The 27735-nt window shown below is 39.4% G+C and overlaps 1 protein-coding gene across 10 annotated transcripts in view; it reads right to left on the bottom strand.

Moving 5' to 3' along the window:
- FANCD2 (FA complementation group D2) overlaps positions 1-27735 on the bottom strand; it is a 59179-nt gene that overhangs the window by 10520 nt on the left and 20924 nt on the right. For 9 of the 10 annotated variants that reach the window (XM_032841592.1, XM_032841590.1, XM_032841591.1 and 6 more), the window contains 21 exons: positions 27144-27287; positions 25105-25239; positions 23067-23198; positions 21790-21900; positions 17951-18060; positions 16825-16885; positions 15842-15961; positions 14890-14963; positions 14454-14600; positions 13625-13725; positions 13083-13198; positions 11512-11620; positions 10639-10749; positions 10259-10368; positions 8905-9048; positions 7612-7728; positions 6722-6850; positions 6241-6359; positions 3191-3301; positions 1936-2066; positions 787-880 (listed from right to left, as the gene is read on the bottom strand). In XM_032841592.1, coding sequence (XP_032697483.1) covers positions 787-880; positions 1936-2066; positions 3191-3301; positions 6241-6359; positions 6722-6850; positions 7612-7728; positions 8905-9048; positions 10259-10368; positions 10639-10749; positions 11512-11620; positions 13083-13198; positions 13625-13725; positions 14454-14600; positions 14890-14963; positions 15842-15961; positions 16825-16885; positions 17951-18060; positions 21790-21900; positions 23067-23198; positions 25105-25239; positions 27144-27287 — 2426 coding nt within the window. Of the gene's footprint in view, positions 1-786; positions 881-1935; positions 2067-3190; positions 3302-6240; positions 6360-6721; positions 6851-7611; positions 7729-8904; positions 9049-10258; positions 10369-10638; positions 10750-11511; positions 11621-13082; positions 13199-13624; positions 13726-14453; positions 14601-14889; positions 14964-15841; positions 15962-16824; positions 16886-17950; positions 18061-21789; positions 21901-23066; positions 23199-25104; positions 25240-27143; positions 27288-27735 lie in introns of those variants that run through there. The other variant, XM_032841593.1, reaches the window with a different exon arrangement.

The following is a 27735-nucleotide window of genomic DNA, read 5'->3' as shown; positions in this document are numbered from 1 at the left end:
GCTGGGCAGGGAGCCCCATGAGGGGCTTGACCCCAGGACCCTGGGATCATGATCTGAGCCTAAGGCAGATGCCTGACTAACTGAGCCACCCAGGTGCCCCTACTGTAATTTATTTTTAATAAAATGAAGATTCCAGGTAATTATCAGGAGGTAAAGGAAATGGTGTTTCAATTGGATATATAGTTTGACACTTTGGAAGTGATGGATGAGTCTTGGATATATAGTAGGTAACAAATAATTACTAACTCTAACAAGGCAAAACACAACAGCAGACTCCTCCACTTCCTCCAGCTAGTCAGGAACTAACTGCCAGTATAAAATAGAACCAGTGGGGCGTCTGGGTGGCTCAGTTGGTCAAGCGTCTGCCTTCGGCTCCAGTCATAATCCTGGGGTCCTGGGATCCAACCCCACATCGGGCTCCCTGCTCAGTGGAAAGTTTGCTTCTCCCTCTCCCTCTGTTGTTCCCCTTTCTTGTGTTCTCTCTCTGTCAAATAAGTAAAATTAAAAAAATAAAATAAAATAGAACCAGAGGGTTTTATGATCCACATATTCCAAATTCTGTTAATTTATTAATTTATTCCATTTTTCTATTCAAGTATAATTAACATACCACACTATATTAGTTTCAGGTGTATAGCATGATATAATTTTTGTTTATTTCAAACCTACTTCTTTGTTTCCAAGTTCCCCTTAACCATGGCAATTTCTCAGTCTTTGACCATGTGAGAGATCCCAACAGTGGCAAAATGGTCTATTTGGTTCATGGAAAGAAACCGAGCCTCTCACCTGAGCAAAGTATGGAGCTGTTCAGTAGGGAGGCTATTCTTCTCTTTCTCCCCACTTGGCCACACCCGACAGAGGAACTGTTTGGCCAATGAAGCTGTTGAGAAATAAGACAAATACCTCTCATGCATGGAAAATTGACTATACTCTTGTTTTTCAGGTTCTTGGGGGATGATTAATGAGCAAAAGGATTTTTTTTTTTATATTTACTCTGAAGTTCCTAGTCTGACAATTTGAAAAAACCTTTCACGGGTTCCTGCTCCACTGGTCCCTCTACCAGAAATCAACCCGTTTGTCTAGGACACAATGCATCCTACAATCTCACCCTGCCCTAACAAACACACAAACATGAACTGAATAGACACACTGCTGGGCATTAGGAAAACCAATCTTGTTCCTCCTGGGCAGATCAATAAGCCATGCTCATCTTAAAGAGTCATACCAAACCCTTCCCTTTTAATCAACAGGAAATAATAAAAGGTTTGTTTTGCATTTTCTTCTTGCTTTCTGTGTGTGCTGTCAATTAGGATATATAATCAGTCAGTTGCACTCAAAGAGCTATGACAAAAAGTAGTTAAAGAAAAAGATCTGAATAGGTGGCTCAGTCAGTTAAGCATCTGCCTTCAGCTCAGGTCATGATCCCAGGATCCTGGGATTGAGCCCTGCATTGGGCTCTCCTTCTCCTCCTAGTTCACACTCTATCACCCATCTCTGTGTCTCTCTCAAATAAATAAAATCCTTTAAGAAAAGAAAAAAGAAAAAGACCAGAATCTGGGCCCAGCCTTTCTTTATACTTAATCAAATCTTCATTTCTCCTTTCTCCCATTTTACTAACCTAGCAGTTTGTGTCTCTTTTTGTCAAATGTCTCAGATAATTTACGAAAAAGGACATGAATTAACAGAAGCCAAACAGAAAATTAGCTAGACAACTGAACTAACCAAACTCAGACTAAGCAGTATCAGCAGAGATCAGTCATAGCTCCTTCTTGGGAAAATGTCCTTCTTGATATGGCAAAAGGGCACATCCACAGTTATGGGGGGTTTTACATATAAAATATACAAGGTCCTAGGAAGCCCTAAGTTTATAAGCTTGACTTAGTTATTAATCCTATTCATGAAGAAAAAATAAAAAAGAGGATCTGGGCCTATCACCAATTTTTTCTTTGTTCTGAGCAGGAGCTGTAGATTTCTCCAAAATGACCATCAGAAGTCTGATGAGATAAAGAGCACACTGGAAACTCGGAATGCTGTGAGAGAAATTCTGCAAGTAATTGAAGCTCTGTCTGTAAAGGAGACAAGAAAGAAGAGAAAAAAAAAAAAAGATATGACAAGTATTACAGATATGTCTAAATACATGAGTTGTCTAAGTTCACTTGTGTATTTATTGGTCTAACCAGAATTCTCCTCATTTTCAGGTGTTTCTGTGGGCACCTTCTATCAAGACCATGATAGCACACTGTAGCCTTGTATGACGAAAGCCAAGGCAGAACAGAGCCCAGGGTCTGGAATGCTGGCCTAAACGGGTCATGTACACCAAGATACCCAAAGAAGAGTTTACACCATGCTTACATGAGCAACCCTAGACAAATTATTTGCTCTTAAAGCCTAAGGCAACACAATGACAATAAAGTTTAAATTCTAGGTTTACAGGGACAAGTGAAAGGAAACTCTAAGACAAAGAAAGCAGAGCTTTTAATAAGTGTACCATATATAGTCAGCTTTCAATGCACTGAAATAATGGGATATAGGGAGTCAAAATTAATCCAGAACTGTAGCTAAAATAAAACTAGAGTGTACTCCCCTGATTATGGGAAGGAGGTCAAACAAATGTAAAAGCACTTTATCTAAAATGAAGTAAGGTCTTGCCCTATAGGCCGGGATGATAAGCACTAACTGCAGACCCAGAGATAGTGTAGAGAAGGAGAAAGAAAGACGAAATTACTCTGGTTGAAGCTGGGGCAGGAGGCTGGAAGCCATGCCTCTTAGATTTCCTTCTCACCTCCCTCTTCCACTGCCTTGCCCTCAGCCTAGGCTCCTCTTCTTTTAAGACAGGGAGGAAATCAGTGGTAACTACTGCTTCCTAATTACCTGATTCTATTCAGAGACAGTAGGTTTCCAGATAATCGGGAGTCACAGGTCACTAGTGTTTTTGACATCATTACCTAAAAAGACCAACTTTACAGGAGGCAGAATGCCAAAGATTTAGTTGGATTTATTCAACAGTTTCTAATGTCTCAGGATTTACTGGAATACATAGATGAAAAAGCTCATATGATTGAGGAAAAGGAGCTGAAAACATCAATTTCCCTCACTACTACTGAGAGACACCCAAGTGATTTCCAAGAAATTTTGCTAATCTTGTTTCAGTTTTTTGGGACAACACTCTGGAATATGTAGTCTGACCTACCTGAGCAATTCCTCCAAGGACTGGTCAGGCTCTCCTTGCTTCAATCGGTTTGTAAGGACCTCAAGAGCTGAGTACAGTAAATTATGATTTTCAGGCTGAAAAAATCCACTCCTAAGGGAAAGTCAAGGTAAAATGGTTGAGCTTAGTTTTAGAAAGATTGCTTAGACAGCATGTGAGGATCCCTGCCTCCAGGCTATAACATCAATAAGTCAATGGAGGCAAAAGGAGAACTACAGCACTGGAAGTACCCAGGTAACCAACTCAGTCACACACTGCAAGGTGAACGGCACCTGAAACAGTCTTTCCTTAAGGGCCTAACAGTCCTCCCTAGGTTTATTTTCAGGGAATAAAAACTCTCCTTCATTTGCTACATTTTAGAGACATCTCCGCCTTCCTCCCCAGAAAAACCAGAAATCATCAATTGTTAGTACTGATTCCGCAGAAGGTGCTCAATAAAAAACTTACTCCTTCTTCCCTAAGTCTTGGCGACTCTATCTTCAGATCTCTTTCCCACTGTCCCTTCCTTCCCAAGCTCAGGCAGTCTCTCTAACCCAGGCCCTTAGTATCATCACACATGTATGGATCACTGAGACACCTTTTGACTGGTCTTTCTGCATCCCCTTCCAATCTGTCTAGCACACTGCTGCCAAAAGGATTTTCCTAAAACACTGATTTCATTAAACCTTGCCTCTGATTATAAAACTCCAGAATTGCTTTTCTGTACAACATTCAAACTCTTTGAGCCCCTAGATTTTCTACTCCTGTAGAAACATCTCCACATCACCAGTGGTAGTCCTTCTGCCTTTCAACAAATGTATTCTGAGGGTCTATGATAGGTCAGGATTTTGGGGGGTGGGGTGGGGGAACAGCTTTATTTATTTATTTATTTTTTTATTTTTTTAAAAGATTTTATTTAGGGGCACCTGGGTGGCTCAGTGGGTTGGGGCCTCTGCCTTCGGCTCAGGTCATGATCCTGGGGTCCTGGGATCAAGCCCCGAGTTGGGCTCTCTGCTCAGTGGGGAGCCTGCTTCCTTCTCTCTCTGCCTGCTTGTGATCTCTAATAAATAAATAAAATATTTAAAAAAAAAATAAAGATTTTATTTATTTATTTGACAGAGAGAGAGATCACAAGTAGGCAGAGAGGTGTATGTCTCACTTTTTAAGGAACTGCTAAACTGTTTCAAAAGTAGGTGTACCATTTTACATTTCCATCAGCAGCACATGACAGTTCCAGGTGTTCCATGTTCTCACCAATATGGTAAGGTAAATCTTCATAATTTAGCCATGTTGTAATTTTAACTTGGAATTCCTTAATAACTAACACTACTGAACATCTTTGGATGCCATCCATATATCTCCTTGATGAGGCATCTGATCAAATCTTTTGTCAGGCACTGTTTTTAAGTCCTGGGGATAGAATAATGATTGGTTTCAGCTCCCATGGAGCTTGTGGTCCAGCAAGGAAGACAGATGAATAAATAATTACAATAAAATATGGTAAAGGCTTATTGTAAGAGGATACCAGAGTATTAGGAGAAAACTGGGAATTAGAGAGGTAGGAAGGAGGCTTAATACCTGCCTTCAGGGTCAGAGAAGATGCCTCTGAGGAACCGAAGTTTAAAGCCAGATCTCAGAGATGAGTTAGAAAAGACTGGTGATCAAGGAGGGTGGGGATCCAGGTAGAAGAATGAGTATGTGTGAAATCTTCCAGATGAAAGCAATACAGGGTACTGAAATTAATTCAGTATAGCTGGAGGGCAGAACATAAGACAAGTGAAAGAGCAGGAGCCAGATAATAAAAGGTGTTAGAAGCTAGGGGAAAGAGTCTGAACACAAGAAAAACCCAAGGACAACAAGGACCAAAGTTGGGATAGGATTTGCATTGGGAAGACCACTGACTACATGTGAAGAAAGGACTGAGGGACAGCAACTGGAGGCAGAGAACCAATTGTGAAACTAATCTCGTCCAGGTGAGAGATGATGGGAGTCTCAAAGTAGTGCAGTAGGAGAGCAACAGGTGGCTATTTAGATGTTATTTAAAAAATAAAATTAACAGGATTTGGTGATCCGATGGGGAGAGAGAAAAGGCAGTGGGTAGAGAAAGGGACAAAGAACAACTGCTTGTTTCTGGCTCAGACATTGGTGGTACCATTTATGTAGCCCGGCAAAGCTGAAGGAGCTGTGGTAAGGATGATATCACATTTTGGATATGATGTGTCTGAGGTGTCAATGACACATCTACGAAGTGTTGAGTAGGCAGCTGGATATAAATGCCTTTAACCAGAAGATAAATTTCAGCACAAATTAAATCTTGGGTGAGACTGCCCAGAAAGCCTGTACAGAAAAGAAGAGCCGGGCCTACCCTTGAGGAACAAAAGCATTTAAGGGACACAACTCCCTCATTTCTACTTTCACCCATGCCATGCCTTCCCTACCATTCCTTTACTGCCCAAAAGGTCATCTATACTTTAGGACCCCATGAAATTCCATTGCTTCCACAAAGTATTTCTAAATACCCTAATTCAAAATGTATTCATCTCTTTAACATATAATCTGGAATTTGTCTACAAGTTGTTAATGACATTTTTTTTTAAGATTTTATCTTTAAGTAATCTCTATATCCAGTGTGGGGCTCCAACTCACAACCCTGAGATCAACAGTCTCATGGTCCACTGACTAAGCCAGGCAGGTGCCCCAGTAACAATTGCTTAAGTAACACTCTCTCCAGTGTTATTATGGAAAGAAAGGCTGCCACAGCAAACCTGGCTAAGAATCAGATGGCCCAGTCTGTTACAGGTTAGCCATTATCAAGTCACCTAATTTTCAAATGAGTTAATAACCATGGCCATATAAGACACAGAGGGTACAAGATCAAATGAAATGATGCAGGAACACCCCAAAAAAACACCCCCAAAAGAACAACCACATGTTTACATAAGACATTGTGAGCTTTTTCTTTCTTTTCTCTACCTCAGTACCTTGGGGCCTATCAGATAAAACCAAGTACATACTTGATTATTTCTACCTACCACATCTTCCAAAATACTCACCAAGCAAAAAGCCCATGAAAAATCTGCAGTAGCCTCTGATAGCACGAAGACATTACGTGGTACTCCTGAACTTTCATTCTTGGGCCGTCAACTACACCTTGGTTCTCAGCAGTTAAGCACTGAAAAGGAAAAATGTTTTTAGGACCGTTGTTTTGGCAATTGCCCTAATTTTTCCTTCAATATTTCTCAGCCAAAAATGAAATCTCTTATTCACTTAGTAATTTCTAAATTTTTCCTTTTTTTTAAAGATTTATTTACCCATTTGAGAGACAGCACCTGTACGCATATGAGTTGGGGGAAGGCAGAGGGAGAGAATCTTCAAGCATATTCCCTACCAAGTGCAGAACCCTATGCAGGCCAATCCCAGGACCCATGAGATTATGACCTGAGCTGAAACCAAGAGTCAGACACTCAACCAACTGAGTGACCTAGGCATCCCAGTAATTTCTAAATTTCTATAATGTTAAGATAGGCTGCTGACCTGAAAATAGTTGTGAATGTTCTCTAGATGGTTACACATTGGAGCCAGCAGTTGAACAATATTATGAGCAACTTCTTGAGCAGATCTTTGATGGAGATGTGAGAATCCGACATTCCGGTTTCCTTTACTCTATAATAAATTCAGAATTACTAGGGAAGAAAGTGCTGGATAGCTTCTCTGAAATAGAGTTTGTTAAGGAGATTTGTCAGACCTGGGTCACAAGGCAGAAGTGGACAGAAGAAATTGGTTGCTTGCCTAAAACTCTATTCTGAGAGAGGGATCTTGCTCATCTTAAATTACCAAGAGGTTGCCTTTTATAGAGTATAAAGTATTTGATTGAGAAGTACAGACCCATAATTACTAATTATATAAAGCTCACACAAAAATAGAAATCATTTAGGCTGATAAAAACATCGAGCAAGTAGTGAATACAAAAATAATCAAGTAACTAGATATATTAATGTTTAAATGTTTACACCTAAAACTTTCATGTTCTGTTGTCAGCATCATCCCACTGCTTCAACAGATGCTACATGCACATTTGTACATTTATACACATATGAGATTCTGGCCTTCTCTAGATAGCCAACTACTACTATACTGAGGCTTGGGTACAGGCTCAGTTTGGGAGGGTTTTAAAAGCAAAACCCCAGTAAAGAACAGGATTCAGAAATGCTCAGGAAACTTGGAAATATATATCCTGTTTGAGATGGTTTTGATTTCTCTGTTTCAGAGTTTCTTTCTAAAGCAAGGTGAATGGGCTCTGGAAATGAGGCTGGCACCATCATTGTGATCCAACATGATGCCAGAGAAAGTGACAAACTTGTTCACTAGACCTCCTTGTTTCCAAATTCATTAAGGCCAGGACTTGTGCTTCTGCCTATACTAACCTTGAGGAAGGGGATTCTCCTGGCAACAGAAGGTGTCAGCATATTCTCCAGTTTTTGGGAAAGATCTTCCAGCAAGAAAAGCAGCTCAGGGGGCTGAAGCTGCACAATTTCTGTAGCCTGTTACAAGGAGGAAAGAAAGGATAATTCCAAGCATATCTTCACCATCTTTTTGAAGGAGCACATTTCAGGTTTACTCTTCCCAATGGGTGAAGAATCTAACCATTCCCCAAAAAGGGGGAAATTTCCCCACCTCATATAAATGGCTGTTGTGCTCTGTCAACAAATCAAAAAGTTAAGCACTCCCAAAGTACAACAAATTTTATTAAAATAGGAATCCAAGTGAGTATAGTTTTAGAAAACATACTTTCTTTTTTTTAAATTTTTTACTTATTTATTTGACAGAGAGAGAGAGCGAGCACAAGTAGGCAGAGAGGCAGGCAGAGATGGGGTGGGGGAGAGCAGGCTCCCCACCGAGTAGAGAGCCTGATGTGGGGCTTGATCACAGGACCCTGAAATCATAACCTGAGCCAAAGGCAGAAGCTTAACTCACTGAGTCACCCAGGCACCCCAAATACACTTTTTTTTAAGAAAAGATTTTATTTGTCAGAGAGACAGAGAGAGAGAGAGAGCTCACACAAGCAGGAGGAGGGGCAGAGGGAGAAGCAGGCCTCCTGCTAAGCAAGGAGCACGAAGCTGGACTCAATCACAGGACCCTGGGACCATGACCTGAGCTGAAGGCAGCTGCTTAACTGACTGAGCCACCCAGGTATCCCAAGTATGTGACTCTTGATCTCAAGGTCACGAGTTCAAGCCCTATGCTGGGCCTACAGTTTACTTTAAAAATAAATAAATGAATAAAAAAAAAATGTTGTTTACCTTAAAACAAAAGATGATGAGGATGATTATTCATCATTACTATCACTATATATGAAAGCTCTGGAAGCCAGAGTCCACCTTCTCTCAATGCTTTGATGCTCCTTTTACAATAAGAATAGAGCTGAGAAATTTTTTTTAAAAGATTTACTTATTTATTTGAGAGCAAGAGCAAGAGTGCACATGCATGAGAGAGCAAGTGAGTGTGCAAGCATGAGTAGGAGGGGAGCGAGAGGGAGAGCAAATCCCAAGCAGACTCTGTGCTGAGCCAGACTCAGGGCTGGATTTTATGATCCTGAGATTGCAACCCAAGCTGAAACCAAGAGTCAGATGCTTAACTAACTGCACCACCCAGGCATCCTGGGCTGAGAAACTTTCTGAAACAAGATTAAATTCTAGGATCTCAGCTCTGTGACTTACTGCAGTGTGCATTTCAGTATCTAAGATGAACTTGGTCACAAGCCCACAATGCAGAATAGAGAAGACCTCAATGTCCAGTTCTCGGAAAAAAGCATGGTAACTTTGTAGTGACACTGATGTCTTTTCTTCTTTCCCTTTGAACTCCTGGGAAGAAAGCAGCAGCAACCAACAGTATAAACAAAGATTCTATAATAACCTGATTTTCCAGAAGGACCTCAAAGTACAATTATGCATTCATTTTATGAAGATATTACCTTTTTAGCAAATTACCACCTTCCTTTCACCGAAGTCTCTAAATATTCCTGAGACAAAATCACCTAATTTAAAATTGAGATATGGTTCACATATCAAAACCCTTGGCTGACTTCCTTTTAAGTATGAACTACTGGACAAACCAAGGTGTTATGGCATGGTAGAGAAAACAATGAGTTGTGGCACCAGACCAGTCTGACTTCAAACCTTGCTCAAGCCTTATTAATTGTGTGACTGTGGGCAAGTCACTTACCATTTCTGAGTCTTAGTTTCCTTACCTATTAAACATAGATATTACTACCAATCTTGGGTTTTAGGAGATTACAGGAACTATACAAATACACAATAGTAGCCCAAAACCAGAAATAATTGGGATCCAGGTGGTTTAGGCAATTTCACAAACATATAACTTACTCTGTGATTGGTCGACTTACAGGAAAAAGGAACTACTGTTTATTGATTATCAAAAACTGTCCTAAGCATTTCATGTTATCTCAACTGATTGAGAAGTTGATAATCTGGGATTAGAGGGGGAAAGAGGCTAAAAGCAGTATATCTAAAACTAGGTCTTAAAACAAAATTTGATAAATGCTACGAGAAAGAATTCAAAGTACTGCTGGGGTATAAAAAAGGAGTGACACATTTAAGAAAATGACTAGCAAAATCAGTGTGTTGTAGTAATAAGGACTAAGAGTCTAACCCTAACTCTGCTACTGGGAGAATCACCCCAAAGCTGAGGAGAGTTCGTCTGCCTCTCTTTTCTCTAATTTCTCTCTGTAAAATGCACAATATGATGCTGGTCCCTGTTAATCTTTTTTTTTTTTTTTGTAAGATATAAAAAGAAATTTTTTTTCTTTTATTTATTTGACAGAGAGAGAAGAGCAAGAGAGGGAACACAAGCAGGGGGAGTGGGAAAGAGAAGCAGGCTCCCCACTGAGCAGGGAGCCCGACGAGGGGCTCGATCCCAGGACCCTGGGATCACAACCTGAGCAGAAGGCAGACGCTTAAAGACTGAGCCATCTAGGGGCCATCTAGGTGCCCCTCCCCTGTTAATCTTACTGTATTGTCACATGACCTTCATGGAAACCCATCATTTCAGCACCTTTTCCAGCTGGCTTCTATTAGATGGTGTAGGGTCACATTCTGAACTGTCCTCTTTTGAAAGTGTGTCAGGAGAGGATGTTTTGCTGCCATCTGTTTTCCGTTTTCCTCCTTTTGTTTCAAAAACAGAAAAGTGACTCCAGTAATCAATTATCATGTTTATTAACTATCACTGCCTTCAGGAAACAACCTGCTGAAGAGTACCTAGGGTAGAGGAGGTAATTTTATAACGCTGCATTATAGTTCATTTTATAACCGTGCCAAAGAAAGAGTTCAATGACATTATCTCTCTAGTTACTGAAGCCTTGGTGCATATGACCTCTTATGTTAATTCAGTGACCTGACCCTCCTATGGAGACTCAGAAGAAGAAGAGAACATACCTATCTTTCCTTGTTTTCTGATTTTTGCTGAAATAGCAGCAGCAGTAGGAGGTGTTACATCTAAAGTTTCCAAGTCAAAGTTTGCAAGGGGAGGAACATAGTCTGGGGTAACTGGAAAAGAGAGGAGACAGAAGTTCAATGTATACCAACCACGTTATCACTGTTAGAATATCACCTGATTGGTTAAAAATTAATTTTCAGAACTACCAAGTATGGCTGAATGTCTCCAAGATACATTCAAGTTACCTGACATTAATTGTTTTGGCATAGCAAAATGATCAGAGATCACTTACAAGAATATCACATTAAATGATTATGATGAAATAAGATAAAATCATTCTAAATAGTGATATAAAAAACATCCAAACAAGTAAGGACTAAAAATAAACTAATCCTTATTACAAATCTAAAGATATTAATATTTGGTTACACAGAAGTTTACTTTACACACAATTACATAGATGAGGTCCTGGGGGGTGGGTTCCTATTTTTCCCCAGAAAATCTATCTAGCACTTTAAAACAATAAGTTTATTTAATAGTCAGAGGTATTAAGAGACCTGTCAGCTTTACTCCTGGTTCATAACTATGTTCAGGAAAGCAAAGGGCACTGAAAGTTTGACTTCTAAAGATGAAAAGTTACTTTACAAAAGCCCAACCAATGCTTTCCATTTTTTATTTTAAGCAGCAAGATTTCTTGAAGGTAACAATGGGACGAAAATGGATGTATTCTTCCTTGTTATTGTTGTCGAGCAAATATTTTCTTGTCCTAGATGAGTAGGGGATGGCTATCAGTGAGCTTGGCTTAAAAGTAAAGTTCTCTATCTCCTCACTGCCTTCCTAGCAAAGGTACTATAATAGGACACTTTCCTTACCTGCTAAGTACTTTTCCAGGATTCTCTGAAGCTCCACAATATGTTTTAACCGGGTGAGCACCTTCCCCTTCATCTCAGGTGGTGTTTGCTGGCAGAAGGCATTTACAACCTGGAAAAGTACAAATTATATTCTCATACTTTGAATGGTTCCAATTTTGACCTTGTTTACATTATTCATCCAGAGCTTAAAAAAAGCCATTCAGTGGCCAGATCTGTGAGTTTAGTCTGTAATTTAAAGGTGTTCTCAGCAAGGTGCTATAGAGAAAAAAAAACCCTGGGCCAATACAGGAGATCTGACTTTTAATCCTAGTTTAATCCTAGTTCTACTGATTTCTGGTTAAATAACAAGTAGAATAGCACAGTGACTAGAGAGCACACACTTTGATTAAACAAATCCTACTCTGCTACTTACTGGCTGTGTGACCCTGGCCAAGTCATTATTAGCCTTTCTGAGTTTTTACTTCTTCAACTACAAAATGAGACAGCTATAAAACAAGAACGCAGTTGTTATATAGATTAAATATTATAAATAAAGAAATAAGCCCAGCATTTGGCACAATGTAAGTGCTTGATTATTTTTTTTTAAATTTTATTTATTTATTTGAGAGAGAGGGAGAAAGAGCAGGAGAACACGAGCAGGGTGAGGCAAAGAGAGGAGCAAGCTCCCCAATGAGCAGGGAGCCCGATATGGGGCTTGATCCCAGGGCTCCGGGATCACAATCCGAGCAGAAGGCAGACGCTCAACCGACTGGGCCATCCAGGTGCCCCTATTCTTTTTTTTTTTTTCTTAAGATTTTATTTATTTATTTGACAGACAGAGATCACAAGTAGGCAGAGAGGCAGGCAGAGAGGAAGGGAAGCAGGTTCCCTGCTGAGCAGAGAGCCCGACGCGGGGCTCCATCCCAGAACCCTGGGATCATGACCTGAGCCGAAGGCAGAGGTTTTAACCCACTGAGCCACCCAGGCGCCCCCCAGATGTCCCTATTCTTAACTGACTTGGTACTCTATGTATCTGCAACTGCATAGGTGTAAAACAAGGATAATACCTGTCCTATCTACATTAGAATATAATTGTGAAGATAAGAAGAGATCATTTAAGTGAACAGTCTCAGAAATAATATGCCTGATAAAGGAAGTGAGACATAAATGTAAGATGGTACTGTCATTTTCATCATATTTCATTACTGTGCATTTCATTGAGCACAATATATTCCAAAGGAAGGGGAAAACCATCATTGACTTGATCTCACCAAATCAAAACATTAAGTGGATACCTATGCAAGGGCAAACAGTATTTTCACAGTGGAGAAGGTAGTTTATTCCAGGCAAAAGGAAGAATACAACAAAAAGGCTTAGAGTAGTAAAGCATGAACAACATTAAGTGAATTCTAAGTGTTTTGATTTGGATACATCAAAGGGTACATAAAACTGGGGAGAAATGGGACATGACAGCTGGAGAAGCTTAGCGGAGACTTTTTAGAGAGTCCCATGTGTCCATGAGTACCAGGAAAGAGTTTCCTTCCAACAAGAACTATAGACAACAGGTAAAATATCCTAATAACTCTGCTTACCTCTCGGAACCAGTTAAGAGTAAGAAATATGAGTGAACACATGAACGAATGCTCTTTAACAGACATGGATTCCAACCTGTCTCCAGGATCCAAGTCAGTAAGGTATATAGGACAATCTGAAAGAGAAGAACAAACATTTCTAAGTCCCCTTATTTTAGGTCAACAGAACCTGGGTGCTACCCTTAGAGTCACCTATCTCTCGTAACTTACTTTCCCTTTAACTTGTATTTGAAGGTCAAGCTTTGATTAATCTCAAAATTACCACCATATCATATAGCAATAATTACATATAATTAAGAAGTCTCTGCAACACTAGAGGTGAGGACCAGAAAGCAACTAGAAACTACGATAATGACTGATTTGTCAACATGACAGAAATCTGTATGTATTATTTTGTCTTTGGAATTCTATTATTACTCCTATTCTACTCTGTGAAATTAGAAAATTTCTTCCAACACACATGGGGTACTGGTTTGTTCCTTCCCTAAGATTATCAAAGAAAGGCTACAAAGAAGAAAGGATCTGATAACTTCATCCTATACCTAATAAACCATCAATCTCCTCCAAGTTTCCATTATGTTGTTTCTCCACACAAAGTCTCAGTAACCGGAAATAGGGAGCCAGGCACAATGGAGACACCAATCTAGGAAGAAAAAATCCATTTCTAAACAGTACTTTATAGGCATATTAGTCCATGTTTATAAGGAACCCGACCTTATAATTAAAGAGTTTTGCCCAAAACCAGTGTCTACTTTTAAGAATACAAGACAAGGAACTTAATGGATGCTCGGCAAATAAACAATGAACTAACCCGGAGGAAGGCAGAGGCTGAGTAGAATGAATATCCATGAGTTAGGAGAAGCAGAGGTAAGATGGAAGGAAGGAGGGAGAGTGGCAGAGGCAGACAAGTATGCTCACGCGAGGGAGAAAGGAACAGAAATGAAAACAGCCTCACAGAGCACTTGTTGGCTGTCCTTAAGCAATGTAAACCCCCACCACAGGGTCCAAGAAAAAACAAGGAATCTGACCCATTCTAGCTAACCCCTCCAAATACTATGTGTCTTAGGAGAAAATCACCCCTCCTTTTAAAAAGGTATTATTTATTTACTTGAGAGAGAAAGAATGAGCTGCGGGAGGGACAAAGGGAGAAGGAGAAGCAGGCACCCCATCAAGTAGTAAGCCCAATGCAGGACTTAATCCCAGGACCCTGGGATCATGACCTGAGTCAAGGTAGATGGTTAACCGAATGAACCACCCAGGCGCCCCAGAAACCTTATCCATCAAGCTCTCAACAGACTGCAAGAAGTGTGGAATACCCCATGAACACTCAAAACAGCAAAAGAAGTTTTAGAAAAGAGGAAGTACACTGACTTTTGGTCTGATTCTTTTGAAGTCATTCTATCCCCATCTTTTGCAAAGTCTTGAGAGAACAACAGTGGCAGGAGGTTGATAACAATCCCATCATGACTACTGTATTCTTCTAGTCCATAGAGAGCTTTCACAGGAAATGGATAGTCGCTGTGGAGAGAACCCAGAATTTGATGTCCCAAGGGTATACACATCTACTTGGGAAACTGCTAGAACAAACCAATCTTCCTTCTTATGAGAAGAAATGAGAAAGAGAAAGAATAAGTTGAAGCGTTTAGGAATTCTGGAACTGGGGTGTTTGGGTGTTGGGAGGAAAGAAACTGAGGGACTGGGCCATATTTAGCCAAGGTCACGATGTCTATACCATTCTGATGTCTATACCAACTACTCACATAATTTCTTCACCAATAAAATCAAGTTAGTGGTATCCAGTACTTACCCTACTGGAAAAACACAGAAATCCACCACAAAGGCATCTTGGAAATCATTGAAGATGGTCTGCCCAACCCATTCCTTCAGGAAGCAAGCAAACAAACAAGGCTGCATAGGTAAGGGTGTACTGGCTGTAGTGTCCTAAACAAACTATCATGCACTTTCTAAGTCTTAGTTTCCTCATTTTTTTTTTCCTTAAGATTTTACTTATTTACTTAAGAGAGAGCATGAGCAGGGAGAGGAGCAAAGGGAGATGGAGAAGCAGACTCCCCCCGAGCAGGATCATGACCTGAGGTGAAGGCAGCCACTTAACTGACTAAGACCCAGGTGCCCCCGTTTCCTCATTTCTATGTTGTTGTTGTTTTTTCAAGATTTTATTGTTTTTTCAAGATTTTATTTATTTATTTGTGTGAGAGAGCATGAATACACATGTACACAAGTTGGGGGGGGGCAGCAGGCAGAGGGAGAAGTAGACTCCACGATGAGCAAAGAGACTGATGTGGGACTTGATCCCAGAACCCTGGGACCATGACCTGAGCCAAAGACAGACGCTTAACGGACCGAGTCACCCAGGCACTCCCCGCCCCCGCCAGTTTCCTCATTTCTAAGAGGAGAATAACAATATTATGAATATTATGTGCCCCATTATTATGAAGTAGAAAACACATAATACATGAAAAATGCTTAACACAGTGCCTGGCACAGAATACATAGTGGCTCTCAACATCATCAACAGTAGTATCATCATCCTCATCATTACTATTATGGTTATTATGTGAAAGAGGCCCCAGAGGTGAGGTCTGGGGTAGGGCAAGTCAGAACAGCCTTCCCAACTAGAAGACGGGAGAGCTCACAGAGAGATCTATTTTCGCACTGCAACAGACAGAAGGGCTTGAAGAATATGGAATAAAAAGCAGTTCTCATGCTTTGCTGCTTTAAGAAAAGATACTGGACCTTACCAGGGCTTTTGGAGCCAGCTTTCCTCCTTGGATCAGATTAGCAAATTCATCATAATAAAGTGCAGAAGCCTGGGGAGACTGCTCACTGCAGGAATGAACCAACTGCAGCAAGGAGGTCACCTGGAACACCCGAAGAGAAAGCGTGGTTCAGCCACCGCTCACTCCATTCATTAATAAATTTTTCCTTCCAATTTCACTGGCAAAGCTCTTATTATCACTCACCTGTTTTCTTGAGTTTCCTGACAAGCCCATCTCTAATATCTCTTCTCCAAGCCATCAGACACACACAACTGGATTAAATTTTTTGTTGTTGTTGTTTAACAAACATGCCCTTTCTTTTCACAAATACTTGTATTTTATTTTATTTTGAGAGAAGGAGAGAGAGAGAAGGAGCGCACAAGAGTAGGGTGAGTAGCAGAGGGAAAAGGGAGAGAGAGAAAGAGAGTCTTAAACAGGCCCCATACCAAGCGCAGAGCCCAATGCGGGGCTTCATCTCACAACACTAAGATAATGACCTGAGCCAAAATCAAGAGTCAGATGCTTAAATCAACTGAGCCAACCAGGGGCCCTGTATTAATTTTTCTAAAGCAAAGCTTTGATTTTGTTGTACCTATGCTAAGAAACCCTTGAAGACTACCGTGATGTAAAAAATTAAATTGAAATGTCTTGATTCACATTCAAGGCCCTCCCTTTTCTACCTCTGGGCTAGCTTTATCTCCCAACTCTCCAATTATAAGCTAACTTGTGCCTATTCTCCAGTCAACCTCCTATTCTACAAACATGGCTCACTTTTCTTGCTCTCTAGGAATTCACAATTTAATTAAAGAGATTAGACAAATACAGAAATAAATGTAACTCAGGCCAGCCAGGAAAACATACATTGGAAAAAAAAAAAAAAAACACTTTTTCTGGTAAACCGACAGTAACCAGAAGCAATTCCTCAGTTATTCATAAACATATCCAACTACATTACAAGAACTCACCTGTGTGCACTGTTCGTTGCTCAAGTCTGTTCTCCCTTGGGTCAAATTTGAAGATCTACTTCTAAAAACAAGGAATTTTAGCTTCATTTTTATATTTTGTAAGAACTAGCAATACGTGTATGAATCCTGCCATCCCTGGGATGTGGGTAGAGATAAAAGTACATAAAGGCACAGAGGACTATTTCAAAATGTGGATTAGAGCAAACAATGGCTATCTTTGATTTTTTTTGAAGGGCACACTAAATTAGTAATAATCGTAAGAGCAAGCACTGGGCATTGTTCTAAGCATTTAATGCCCGCAAGTGGTATAGCTCCAAAGAATGAACTCTTAACCAGTGGATTATGTAGCCTGCATGAATTATTAATGCCAATTCTAAGAATGTCTCCCGAGGTTCCAGGAATTCCTAAAAAATTATCTCTTAAGGAGTATAAACTGAACACCAGTGTCATTTTGCAATGGCAACATCTTAACAAGACCCAACTCTGATGCTTCTGTAATCGGATGGCTTATTTTTATCAAACATGATGTCCCAGACAATACCACAGCAATGGAGAAATCTGTAATGTCTAGTGCCTGGGAGATGCACAAATGTAGAAAAATACATCCAGGATGTTCAGGGTTCCTCTCTTGTGGAAACATTTCTATTACTTTATTTATTAGCAATCCCTAGTTTTTAACCATCAGACTGTAATGATTGTAACGATCACATTCTGTAAAAATTATACGTGGTATATACAGTCAAGATTAGAAGGGAAAATGGAAAAGTCGTAACAAACATTTGTTTACTTCTCTTATTATGGGCTTAATGTTTACCATTATAACACAGTCTACAGGGGCGCCTGGGTGGCTCAGTGGGTTAAAGCCTCTGCTTTCGGCTCAGGTCATGATCCCAGGGTCCTGGGATCGAGCCCCGCATCGGGCTCTCTGCTCAGCAGGGAGCCTGCTTCCTCCTCTCTCTCTGCCTGCCTCTCTGCCTACTTGTGATCTCTGTCTGTCAAATAAATAAATAAAATCTTTAAAAAAAAAAAAAAAATAACACAGTCTACACAATGTAACACTTCATTTGTAAGGTGGCAACTTGATTAATTGATCTTGAGCCACAGAAGTCAGAATTTCCGTACATACCTGTCAGCTGCCATGATGCCAGCCATGGTGACAGCACCAATAATACCAATGAGTTTGTATTTGAATATGGTGCTAGAGAGCTGCTTTCGTATCACCAGGTGCATGTCATCCTGCAAGGAAGACATGGTAGAAAAAGCTGAAGATGCTGGAATAGTCAACAAAAGAGCCTGTAGATACTGGAGCCAAAACACATACAATACCAAGGGTTCTATCATTTACTATGTGGCTTTTGGCAAGTCATTTCATCTCTGAGTCTCAATGTTTTTCATCTATAAAATGGGGAAGGCTTTTGTAAGGATGAGAGACAAATTAAAAGATGTCCTATTGTGATACTTGCTTGATAAGGATATGTGAATTATTATAAAATATTGTTGGATACTCAACAAAATAATGAAACAGAAAAAAATACCTAGGTAAATTAACCAAGGAGGCAAAAGACTTGTACATTAAAACTATAAAGCAATGCTGAAAAATATTAAAGAAGACCTAAATAAATGGAAAGATATCCCATGTTTGTGAATTGGAAGGCTTAATATTGTTAAGATGATGATAATACTCAAAGTGACAGGCACATTCTTTGTAATTCTTACTAAAATCACAACAGAATTTTTTATAGATGGAGAAAAACTCATGCTAAAATTCATATGGAATTTCAAGGGACCCCAAATAGCCAAAACAACCTTGCAAAAGAATAAATATGTTCTTTCAAATTTTAATATTTAAATTATTATACTCTTTCAATTTAAAAATTACTATAAAAGCTACAGTAATTAAAATAGTGTGCCACCTACATAAGAAGCATATACACACCAAGTCCATAAATAAACCCTCACATACATGGTCAAGTGATCATAGATGCTAAGATAATTCAAAGCAGAAAGTACAGTCTTTTCAATAAAAGTGCTGAAAAAATTGGATACCCACACATACATGAAATGAAACAGAACCCTTACCTTTAGCAGTATACAAAAATTAACTCAAGTGAATCAACAACCTAAATTTAAGAGCTAAAACTATAAGACTCTTAGAAGAAAACAAAGGGAAAATCTTCGTGATTTTGAATTGGAGAAAGGTTTTACCTAAGAATGACACCTAAAGAGCAGGTATAAACAAAACAAAACAAAACACAGATAAACTGGGGCTTCATCAAAACTCCAGGAGTAAAAAGACAATGCACAGAATGGGAGAAAATATTTGCCCATCATGTGTCTGATAAGGGACAATACCCAGGAAGTATAAAGGACCCATATACATCAACAACAACAAAAAAGCAACTGATTTAAAAAAAAAAAAAAAAAAAGAACAAAGGACACGAATAGACATTTTCCCAGATAAGATATTCAAATGACTAATGAGCAAATAGTAAGATGTTCAACATCATTAGTCTTTAGGGAAATGCAAATCAAAACCATAGTGAGACAGCACTTCACACCCAGTAGGATGGTTACAGCTAAGAAATGGAAAATAAGTGTTGGTGAGGTTGTAAAACTGTGGAGCCCTCAATTGTTTGTGGACCCATAAAATGGTGCAGCTGCTGCAGAAAATGGTTTGATGGTTCCTCAAAATATTAAACATAGAATCAACATATGACTTAGCAATTCCACTCCTAGACATAGACCCCAAAGAATTGAAAATAGGGACTCAAACAGATCCTTGCATACCAGTGGTCACAGCAGCACAATTCACAATAGCCAAAAGGTGAAAAAAGGCCACTGTCCATCAATAAATGAATGTACAAATTAAATGTGGTATATACATGCAATGGAATGCTAGTTAGGTTTTATAAAAAGGAATGAAGTTTGATATATCTTACACCATGGATGAACCCTGAACAGATAATGCTAAGTGACATAAACCAAACAGAAAAGGATATAGTATGACTATTTTTTTAAGTTTCTTTTTTAAAGATTTTATTCATTTATTTGACAGAGATCACAAGTAGGCAGAGAGGAAGACAGAGAGAGAGAGGGTGAAGCAGGCTCCCTGCTGAGCAGAGAGTCCGATGCAGGGCTCAATCCCAGGACCCCGAGATCATGATCTGAACCAAAGGCAGAGGCTTAACCCACTGAGCCACCCAGCCACCCTTTGTATGACTATTTTTGAAATTTAAAATCTATTATTATTATTATTTTTTTCTTAGAGAGGGAGACAGAGAATTTTAAGCAGGTTCCATGCCCACCAGGGAGCCCAATGAAGTGCTCAATCTTATAACCCTGAGATCGTGACCTGAGCCGAAATCAAGGGGAGGATGCTTAACTGACTGAGCCACCCAGGCGCCCCTCATATGACTATTTAAATGAGGTACCCAGAACAGGCAAATTCAGAGACAGGAAATAGATTGGAGGTAACCAGTGGCTGGAGGAAGGGAAATGGGGAGTTATTGCTAAATGGGTAGAGTTTCTGTTTGGGATGACAAAAAGTTCTGGATATGACCAATGGTAAGAGTTGCACAACATTCTTAATGAACTTAATGCCACATAAAAATGGTTAATGGAGGGACGCCTGGGTGACTCAGTTGGTTAAGTGGCTGCCTTTGGCTCAGGTCATGATCCCAGTGTCCTGGGATCGTGTCCCACATCTGGCTCCTTGCTCACCAGGGAGCCTGCTTCTCCCTCTGCCTCTGCCTGCCACTCTGTCTGCCTGTGCTCACTCTCTCTGACAAATAAATAAATAAAATCTTTAAAAAAAATGGTTAACGTAGTAAAATTTGTTATGCATATTTTACAATAATTAAAAAATAAAATAATGATGTAGCTCTATATTACTGATGCGAAGCCATCTCCAAAATATACTGCTAAATGAAAGATAGATGCAGAACAAAAGGGGAAGGAGTGGAATACAGGTAAATACAAATTTGCTAAATGCTCAGAACATCTCAGAAAGCTATAAGGTAGAAAGCAGAAAGGTATAAACAAATTCGTAAATGCTCAGGACATCTCAGGAGGATAGAAATGTCTCATGACAAACTCAGAAAGTGATTGCCTTTAGAGAACCAGATGCCTGGAAGACTGAGAAGGGGAAGACTCATTTTTCATCATGTCTTATACCTTTTGAATTTTGTGCTGTATATTACCTAGCCCCCCTCTTTTTTTTTTTTAATTAACAAAAGGTGTTGGTTGTTCAAAGTTACAGTCCAGTATGGATTACTGCCACAGGGTGGCACTAAAGATACAAAAGAGCAACAAGTTCTGATTGCAATGCAATCTCTTTTTGTTTTAGTCCCTTTGCCTGACTTTCTCAGCAAATGGTGACCACCAATGAAAGCAAGCCCAGGTAAGTTCACATTAGATGTAGAGGTTCCCTAGAAAACAAGGCAATGTTCTGTGTCCCCACAGCACTCAGTATAGAACCTGAATAGCTTCTCTTTTTTTTTTTTTTAAGATTTTATTTATTTATTTGATACAGAGAGAGACAGTGAGAGAGGGAATACAAGGAGGGGGAGTGGGAGAGGAGATACAGGCTTCCGGCTGAGCAGGGAGCTTGATGTGGGGCTTGATCCCAGTATCCTGGGATCATGACCTGAGCTGAAGGCAGACGCTTAACCGTCTGAGCCACCAAGAAGCCCCCTGAACAGCTTTTCTTACTCAGTTCCCTAGTCAGCTAATTACAGACCCATTTCTACTCTAATAGACTAAGCTATTTGAGAGTAGAAGGTCTGATATACCTACCATCTCAATGTTTGGTACGCAACAGACACTTAATGTCTGAACATAATTACTCTAGCCTGTGTACTAATAGAAATCAAGTACACAGCCATGGTCTGAGCTGTAATTATGTTCAGTGAATTTCAATTAAAGAAGTTTAAAGTTTTAAAGGTTTCTCAACACACTGCCTGTTACCTGGATGTGACTGCTGGCTTCATGCTGTTTGCTAAATGCCAGTGTGCTGAGAATATAGAAGAGTTTTCGTATCTGCTGAGGGGACATATTATCCAGATAATCTAAAATGCCCTATGGAAAAAAAAATGCCAACAATAAGGTTAGCCACTGATACTTTCCTCCATCAAATAAAAAAATTAAAATCCTTGTAAGAGGCATAAGAAGCATCCAGATAGCCACAAAAGCTCATGTTCTCTCAAGCTGTGCCCAGAACACAAAGGGTTAGTCATCCTAACATAACTCCTAGTTCTCCCTATTCTTCTTCATCCTTCCCTTCTTAGTGAAAACAGTGCTCTGTCAAAAGTTACATCTCTGACCTTACTGCTTATCATAACACCCCTTTTGGTTTCCACGCCATGAATTACTTATTCTTTTTCTACAGATGTGGAAGCAGTCACAAGGGAAAAACTTACTTTTTAACACTGGGCAAAACCTCAGCTTTCTCATCCCTAATATGGGGATAACATGACCTACAACTACCTTTCAAAGCCCAGACCTGATTCTGTCAATCCCCTGTGAAAAGTCTGTGATAGCTCTCTACGGTCTATAAAATCAAGCTGGAACGCGTGGTACTTGAGCATGGTATTTGAGACTCTTCATAATCTGACACTGTCCTATGTCTTCCTAGCCTCACCTTCCACCACTTCTCACCATATGTCCCATTTGCCAACCATGATAGTCTACTTCCTTCAGGTATACCATGGACCCGGATGCCAATTTGCTTCTGTTTAAACTGTCCTCTGCCTAGATGCACTTCCTGTATTTTCTCTTATTGAACCATGTTCAAACTTCAAGAATTACTCAAATCTACTCTTTGAAGAAGTAGTAGTACTTGAAGAAGTACCCAGTTTCCTAGGCCAAATTATTCTTGCGCTGGTGCATCTATAGCACTTAATCTTTCTAGGGATTTCTCATGTTGTAGCTACAGTGACTTGTTTATGTGTTTTACTATCACCAAAGGCAAGAACTAAGTCTTATATACAGAGCACCCAGAATAGAGCCTGCATATAGGTACAAAGAAGTATTTGCTGAATGCATTAATACAAACATAAATGAGTTATCTTTTTTCCTATTATTTGCCCATTACCCCACCTCCTTCCCACCCCCTCCCACCAATTGTAGTGCTCAATATCTAGAACACAAATTAAATTGCTGCTAATTAAAAGATGCCAGATATCTCTCAAATACATGCAAGAAAGAAAAAATGACTCAAAATATGTCACTGGAGGGACACATACCTTCACAAACACAGCATTCAGCCTCATAGCAGAAAGGTTTAGAACTACCAACTCCAGGAGGACATCCAATGCAGTATCAACTTCAGCTTCATTCCCGCTGCAGATATGAGTCACTAGGGCACCAACTACTTCCTACACGGTAAAGCGTCAACAGGATAGTGTGAATGAAAATATGACATGGCCATCTTGAAAGGGTTAATGCTTGAGACCATTCTAATCTCAACCTACCCTATCCTATTGTCTAATTCTATTATGTACTTTTCATTAATGCTGTTTTCAGGAGGTTGAGGATTATGTCCATCTAATTACACAACCATCTACTCCTGACTTATTTCCTAATATTTATCAGGGAGCACTATGTAAGCCCTCCTGCTTTTGCTCCCTGGCATAGTCTCTTTTTTCATATGGATAAAATACTACCCTTTAAGCTATGGTTGTACTTAATCTGTTAAAATTTACTAAAAAGATGGGGCGCCTGGGTGGCTCAGTGGGTTGGGCCGCTGCCTTCGGCTCGGGTCATGATCTCAGGGTCCTGGGATCGAGCCCCGCATCGGGCTCTCTGCTCAGCGGTGAGCCTGCTTCCTCCTCTCTCTCTGCCTGCTTGTGATCTCTCTCTGTCAAATAAATAAATTAAAAAAAAAAATCTTAAAAAAAAAAAAAAAATTTACTAAAAAGATGAACTCAGGGAGCCTGGCTGGCTCAGTTGCAGCATGTGACTCTTGATCTCTCAGTTGTGGGTTTGAGCCCCATGTTGGGTGCAGAGATACTAAAAATAAAATCCTTTTTTTTTTTTTTTTCAAAGATTGTATTTATTTATTTGACAGAGAAAGACACAGTGAGAGAGGGAACACAAGCAGGGGGATCAGAAGAGGGAGAAGAAGCAGGCTTCCTGCTGAGCAGGGAGCCTGATGTGGGGCTTGATGCCAGGACCCTGGGATCATGACCTGAGCCAAAGGTAGATGCTTAACGACTGAGCCAGCCAGGTGCCCCTTAAAAATAAAATCTTAAAAAAAAAAAAAAAAAGGAACTCAAGAAACTCAAGGTTTTAAAGGTTTTTACAAGTTAGACTTGCATGTTTCAAGCAAACATGAGCCATGATAGTATCTCTAGGACATTAAGATGGTTCCAGAAAAATATCTTGTATGCCATTCTCCCTTTCCTTTATACTGCTGCTCCATACTGAATCATATTGTTTTCTCAACTGCAGTAGCTAGCTCATGCCCTGCTTTAAATTTTTAAAATTTTGTCTTTATTTTTACAAGTTCCATTAAAATGTATTGACATTGTTAATAGTATGTTTAGTACGTACAAAAAAATACAAAGTAAGACACTCTGTTGATTTCATAATCACTTTCCACAAGTAGTCTCCCCTCTCTGAATATGCACTATTAAATTTTATGTCTCATGTTCATGAGAATAGGGTTACGCCCTCAGGCATTTCCCCTTCATTTGTTTTTCTCCACAATTTTTTCTAGAGAACAACTCCAGGAGCAACTGGCAGCTGATCATTTGCAGCTAAATTTTAAAATTGCTCTTTCTGTATACTATGAAAGCTGCCCGATAACCCCAGCCCTTTTAATCATGGTTTATTTAAAACAGACTGGATGTGGGGGCGCCTGGGTGGCTCAGTGGGTTAAGCCTCTGCCTTCAGCTCAGGTCATGATCTCAGGGTCCTAGGATCAAGCCCTTCATTGGGCTCTCTGCTCAGCAGGGAGCCTGCTTCCCCCTCTCTCTGCTGGCTTCTGCCTACTTGTGATCTGTCAAATAAATAAATAAAGTCTTAAAAAAAATAGACTGGATATGGACCTTCATTTTCAAGTCAGATAATTTTAGACCTCAAAATGCAAAGTTAGAAGTCCAGTGTCCCTTATTTTATTAAGACTAGGACTAGAACGAAGTTTTCCCAACTCCCAGTTCAGAGTTCTTTTTCCTTCAGTGTCTTCCAACCAACAAGAAATAAACATCATATTACATGCAAGTCACTTGGAATTGTATTTCTTCCTGTTCCCTCCTTTCCAAAATAAATATTTCGACATACCTGCTGACAGTAAGTGTCAAAAAACTTAAATGCATATTTGTATAGGAGACTGCCAAACAAAATGATACTCTGGTCGAGGGAGTGCAACAAACACTGCGCCAATGACAGAATAGATGGGCAAATATCCTTAAGGACCTTGAGGGGGTGAAGAGGAGACAAAAAAAAGAAGCTGTGGGAGAAATTTAGTTATTACAGACCCAAGACTTGCTGACCCTTATAGGATATCAGAGTTCTCCTCACCAATTCTCATTTTAACTTAAGGTAACATAATCTTTGTTTTACTCAAAATTATCTTTCATCATTCTGAGTTTCTGCTTAGGATCAATGGGATTCAATGTATGGATAAGAAGTGACCTGGAAGCTGAAGAAGTTAAATTATAAGCCTAATAGCATCGTTCCTATCTGCCCAATTTGGGACTAGAATCCAGATCTTTTTTTTTTTTTTTTTTGAGAGAGAGTGAGGGCTAGAGCACAAGTGGGCGAGGAGTATAGGGAGAGGGAGAAGCAGATCCCCTGCTGAGCAGGGTGCCTGAGGCAGGGCTCAATCCCAGAACTCCAGGATCACAACCCGAGCCAAAGGCAGACGCTTAACCAACTGAGCCACCCAAGCGCCCCTTAAACCCACATCTTCTGAATCCCAATATCCTCACTCAATCATACTACCTCCCTGGGGATATACTGGGACTGCTCTACCTTGGTTATGATTTGAAATCAATCTATAAGGTTCAATACCAATTAAATTGATTTCTTCTGAGATCAAAAAGAGAACTGATCATGTCTTAGCAACTGGGCAGAAGATGGACATTAATGGACCCAAAGTAAATAACCAGTTTAAGTCCAGTTTCTTTATTGATACCATCACAATAGATAAAAAATCTTAAATTAAGCCCTGAATTGGGTATAATGCTTTGCTGAGAAAAATGCAATAAAAAATTATATATGGGGCACCTGGGTGGCACAGTCGGTTAGGTATCCAACTCTTGGTTTTGGCTCTGGTCATGATCTCGGGGTCGTGAGACTGAGCCCTACATTGGGCCCTACATTTAACACAGTCTGCTTGGGCATCTCCCTCTTCCTCTGCCCCCACTCCCTAAGATAAATAAATAAATCTTTAAAAAAATTATATATGATTTCTACCTTCTAGAAAATTATAACCCAAAACACATATTACTGCCAGAAATAAGCACAGAAAGAACTGTAAGATAAAATAATAGAAACATTAAATCCATTTCTAAATATAAAATCTTAAGACCCAACCGTATATTCTCATTAGCATCTAAGTCAAGCCCCAAACTACTGGTTATCTAGCTTTTTAAGAAGGTATACGCTATTAATATCCTGAAAAATTCACCAGAAAATACTGTTCTTAAATTTATAAAATTCTAATCAAATGGTTTATATTTCAACAGAAAAAAATCACCCAAGAGTCACATGGTCAAATAGGGGTGGTTCAAAAGATATATAATTACACCTCTATTAGCATTCTTCTGGTCCTGTTTTGCTCAGGGTTTTTAAAAACTGCTTAGAACAGGATATAGAAGCAAGTTTGTCAAAGCTACGGACCACAAAGGGCTAGGTAATTAAAATGATTAACGCAAAGTTAAGATTTGAAAGTCTCAATGAGCTTGAACAACAGACTGAAACTAACATGAAGAAACTTTCATATGGGAGCTACAAAGCCTTCCATTTTAAGTTAAAAATCAAGTTATACAAGAATGTAAAATTAGAAGACCTGAACTAAAACATTTCCTGTAAAAAAAAAAAATTGGGGGCTTGAGTTTAATCAGTTCAACATAAATCAATTTTGTCACCTTTTTTCTAAAAAGATGAGACACCAGTGTTGGGTTGGTTTTATTAACAGTATAAAATCTCAATCAAGGTAAGTAAGAATCCTATTATATTTTGAAAACATCCTGAGCTGTCAAAAAGTCAACATCCAGCAAAGGCGGTATTGTCAAGATTTCCACACTGAATAAGAAAGGTTAAAAATGACTTCTCTATAACTTTCAGACTAATGCTGCTAATTCTCTGCCACTTACCAAGTCATGAATATAGAATGTACTCTGCAGCAGCTGTTCTTGAAAGTAGCCTGATCGAATCTTATTTCTCAGCACCCTCTCAATGTACTTCTTTGTCTGAGTGTTGGTGCTATAGATGATGAGAAGCATTGCCAAGTCAAAAGTCTATTGTCAACAAAAATGACAACAGAAAAAGAATTTAATAAATCAGTACATTTATTGTTGTGAAATAGCAGCTCACAACTTTTTCCCATGAAAACACAGAAGGGGTGATACTTGCTCAACACACTCCCATGGGAGTATCTACATTTTTTTTTGTCACAAAACCCACAAATTTTTTCAGAGAAATAAAGTGCTATAACTATTAACCACTATTATCTTTATGAAAACAATGGAATATAAGCTGAAGTAATATTATTACAGAAAAAAATCTGAAGATCTATATATTTATTAAAGAAAAATCACTTGCTAACCTCAGGATTTATTTCATTATTATTAGGAAAACTACTTTCTGAAAAATTGGAAAGACTGTAAATGCCTGTCAATATGAAAAGAATAAAATTCTGACAGTCATTTTTAGAATATTATACAGCCATTAAAATGAATGAGCTAG

Source organism: Lontra canadensis, unplaced genomic scaffold, assembly GCF_010015895.1.
Source record: "Lontra canadensis isolate GAN:19392208 unplaced genomic scaffold, GSC_riverotter_1.0 scaffold124, whole genome shotgun sequence".
NCBI classification, from domain to species: Eukaryota; Metazoa; Chordata; class Mammalia; order Carnivora; family Mustelidae; genus Lontra; species Lontra canadensis.
This window is presented reverse-complemented; position numbering and strand designations above follow the sequence as displayed.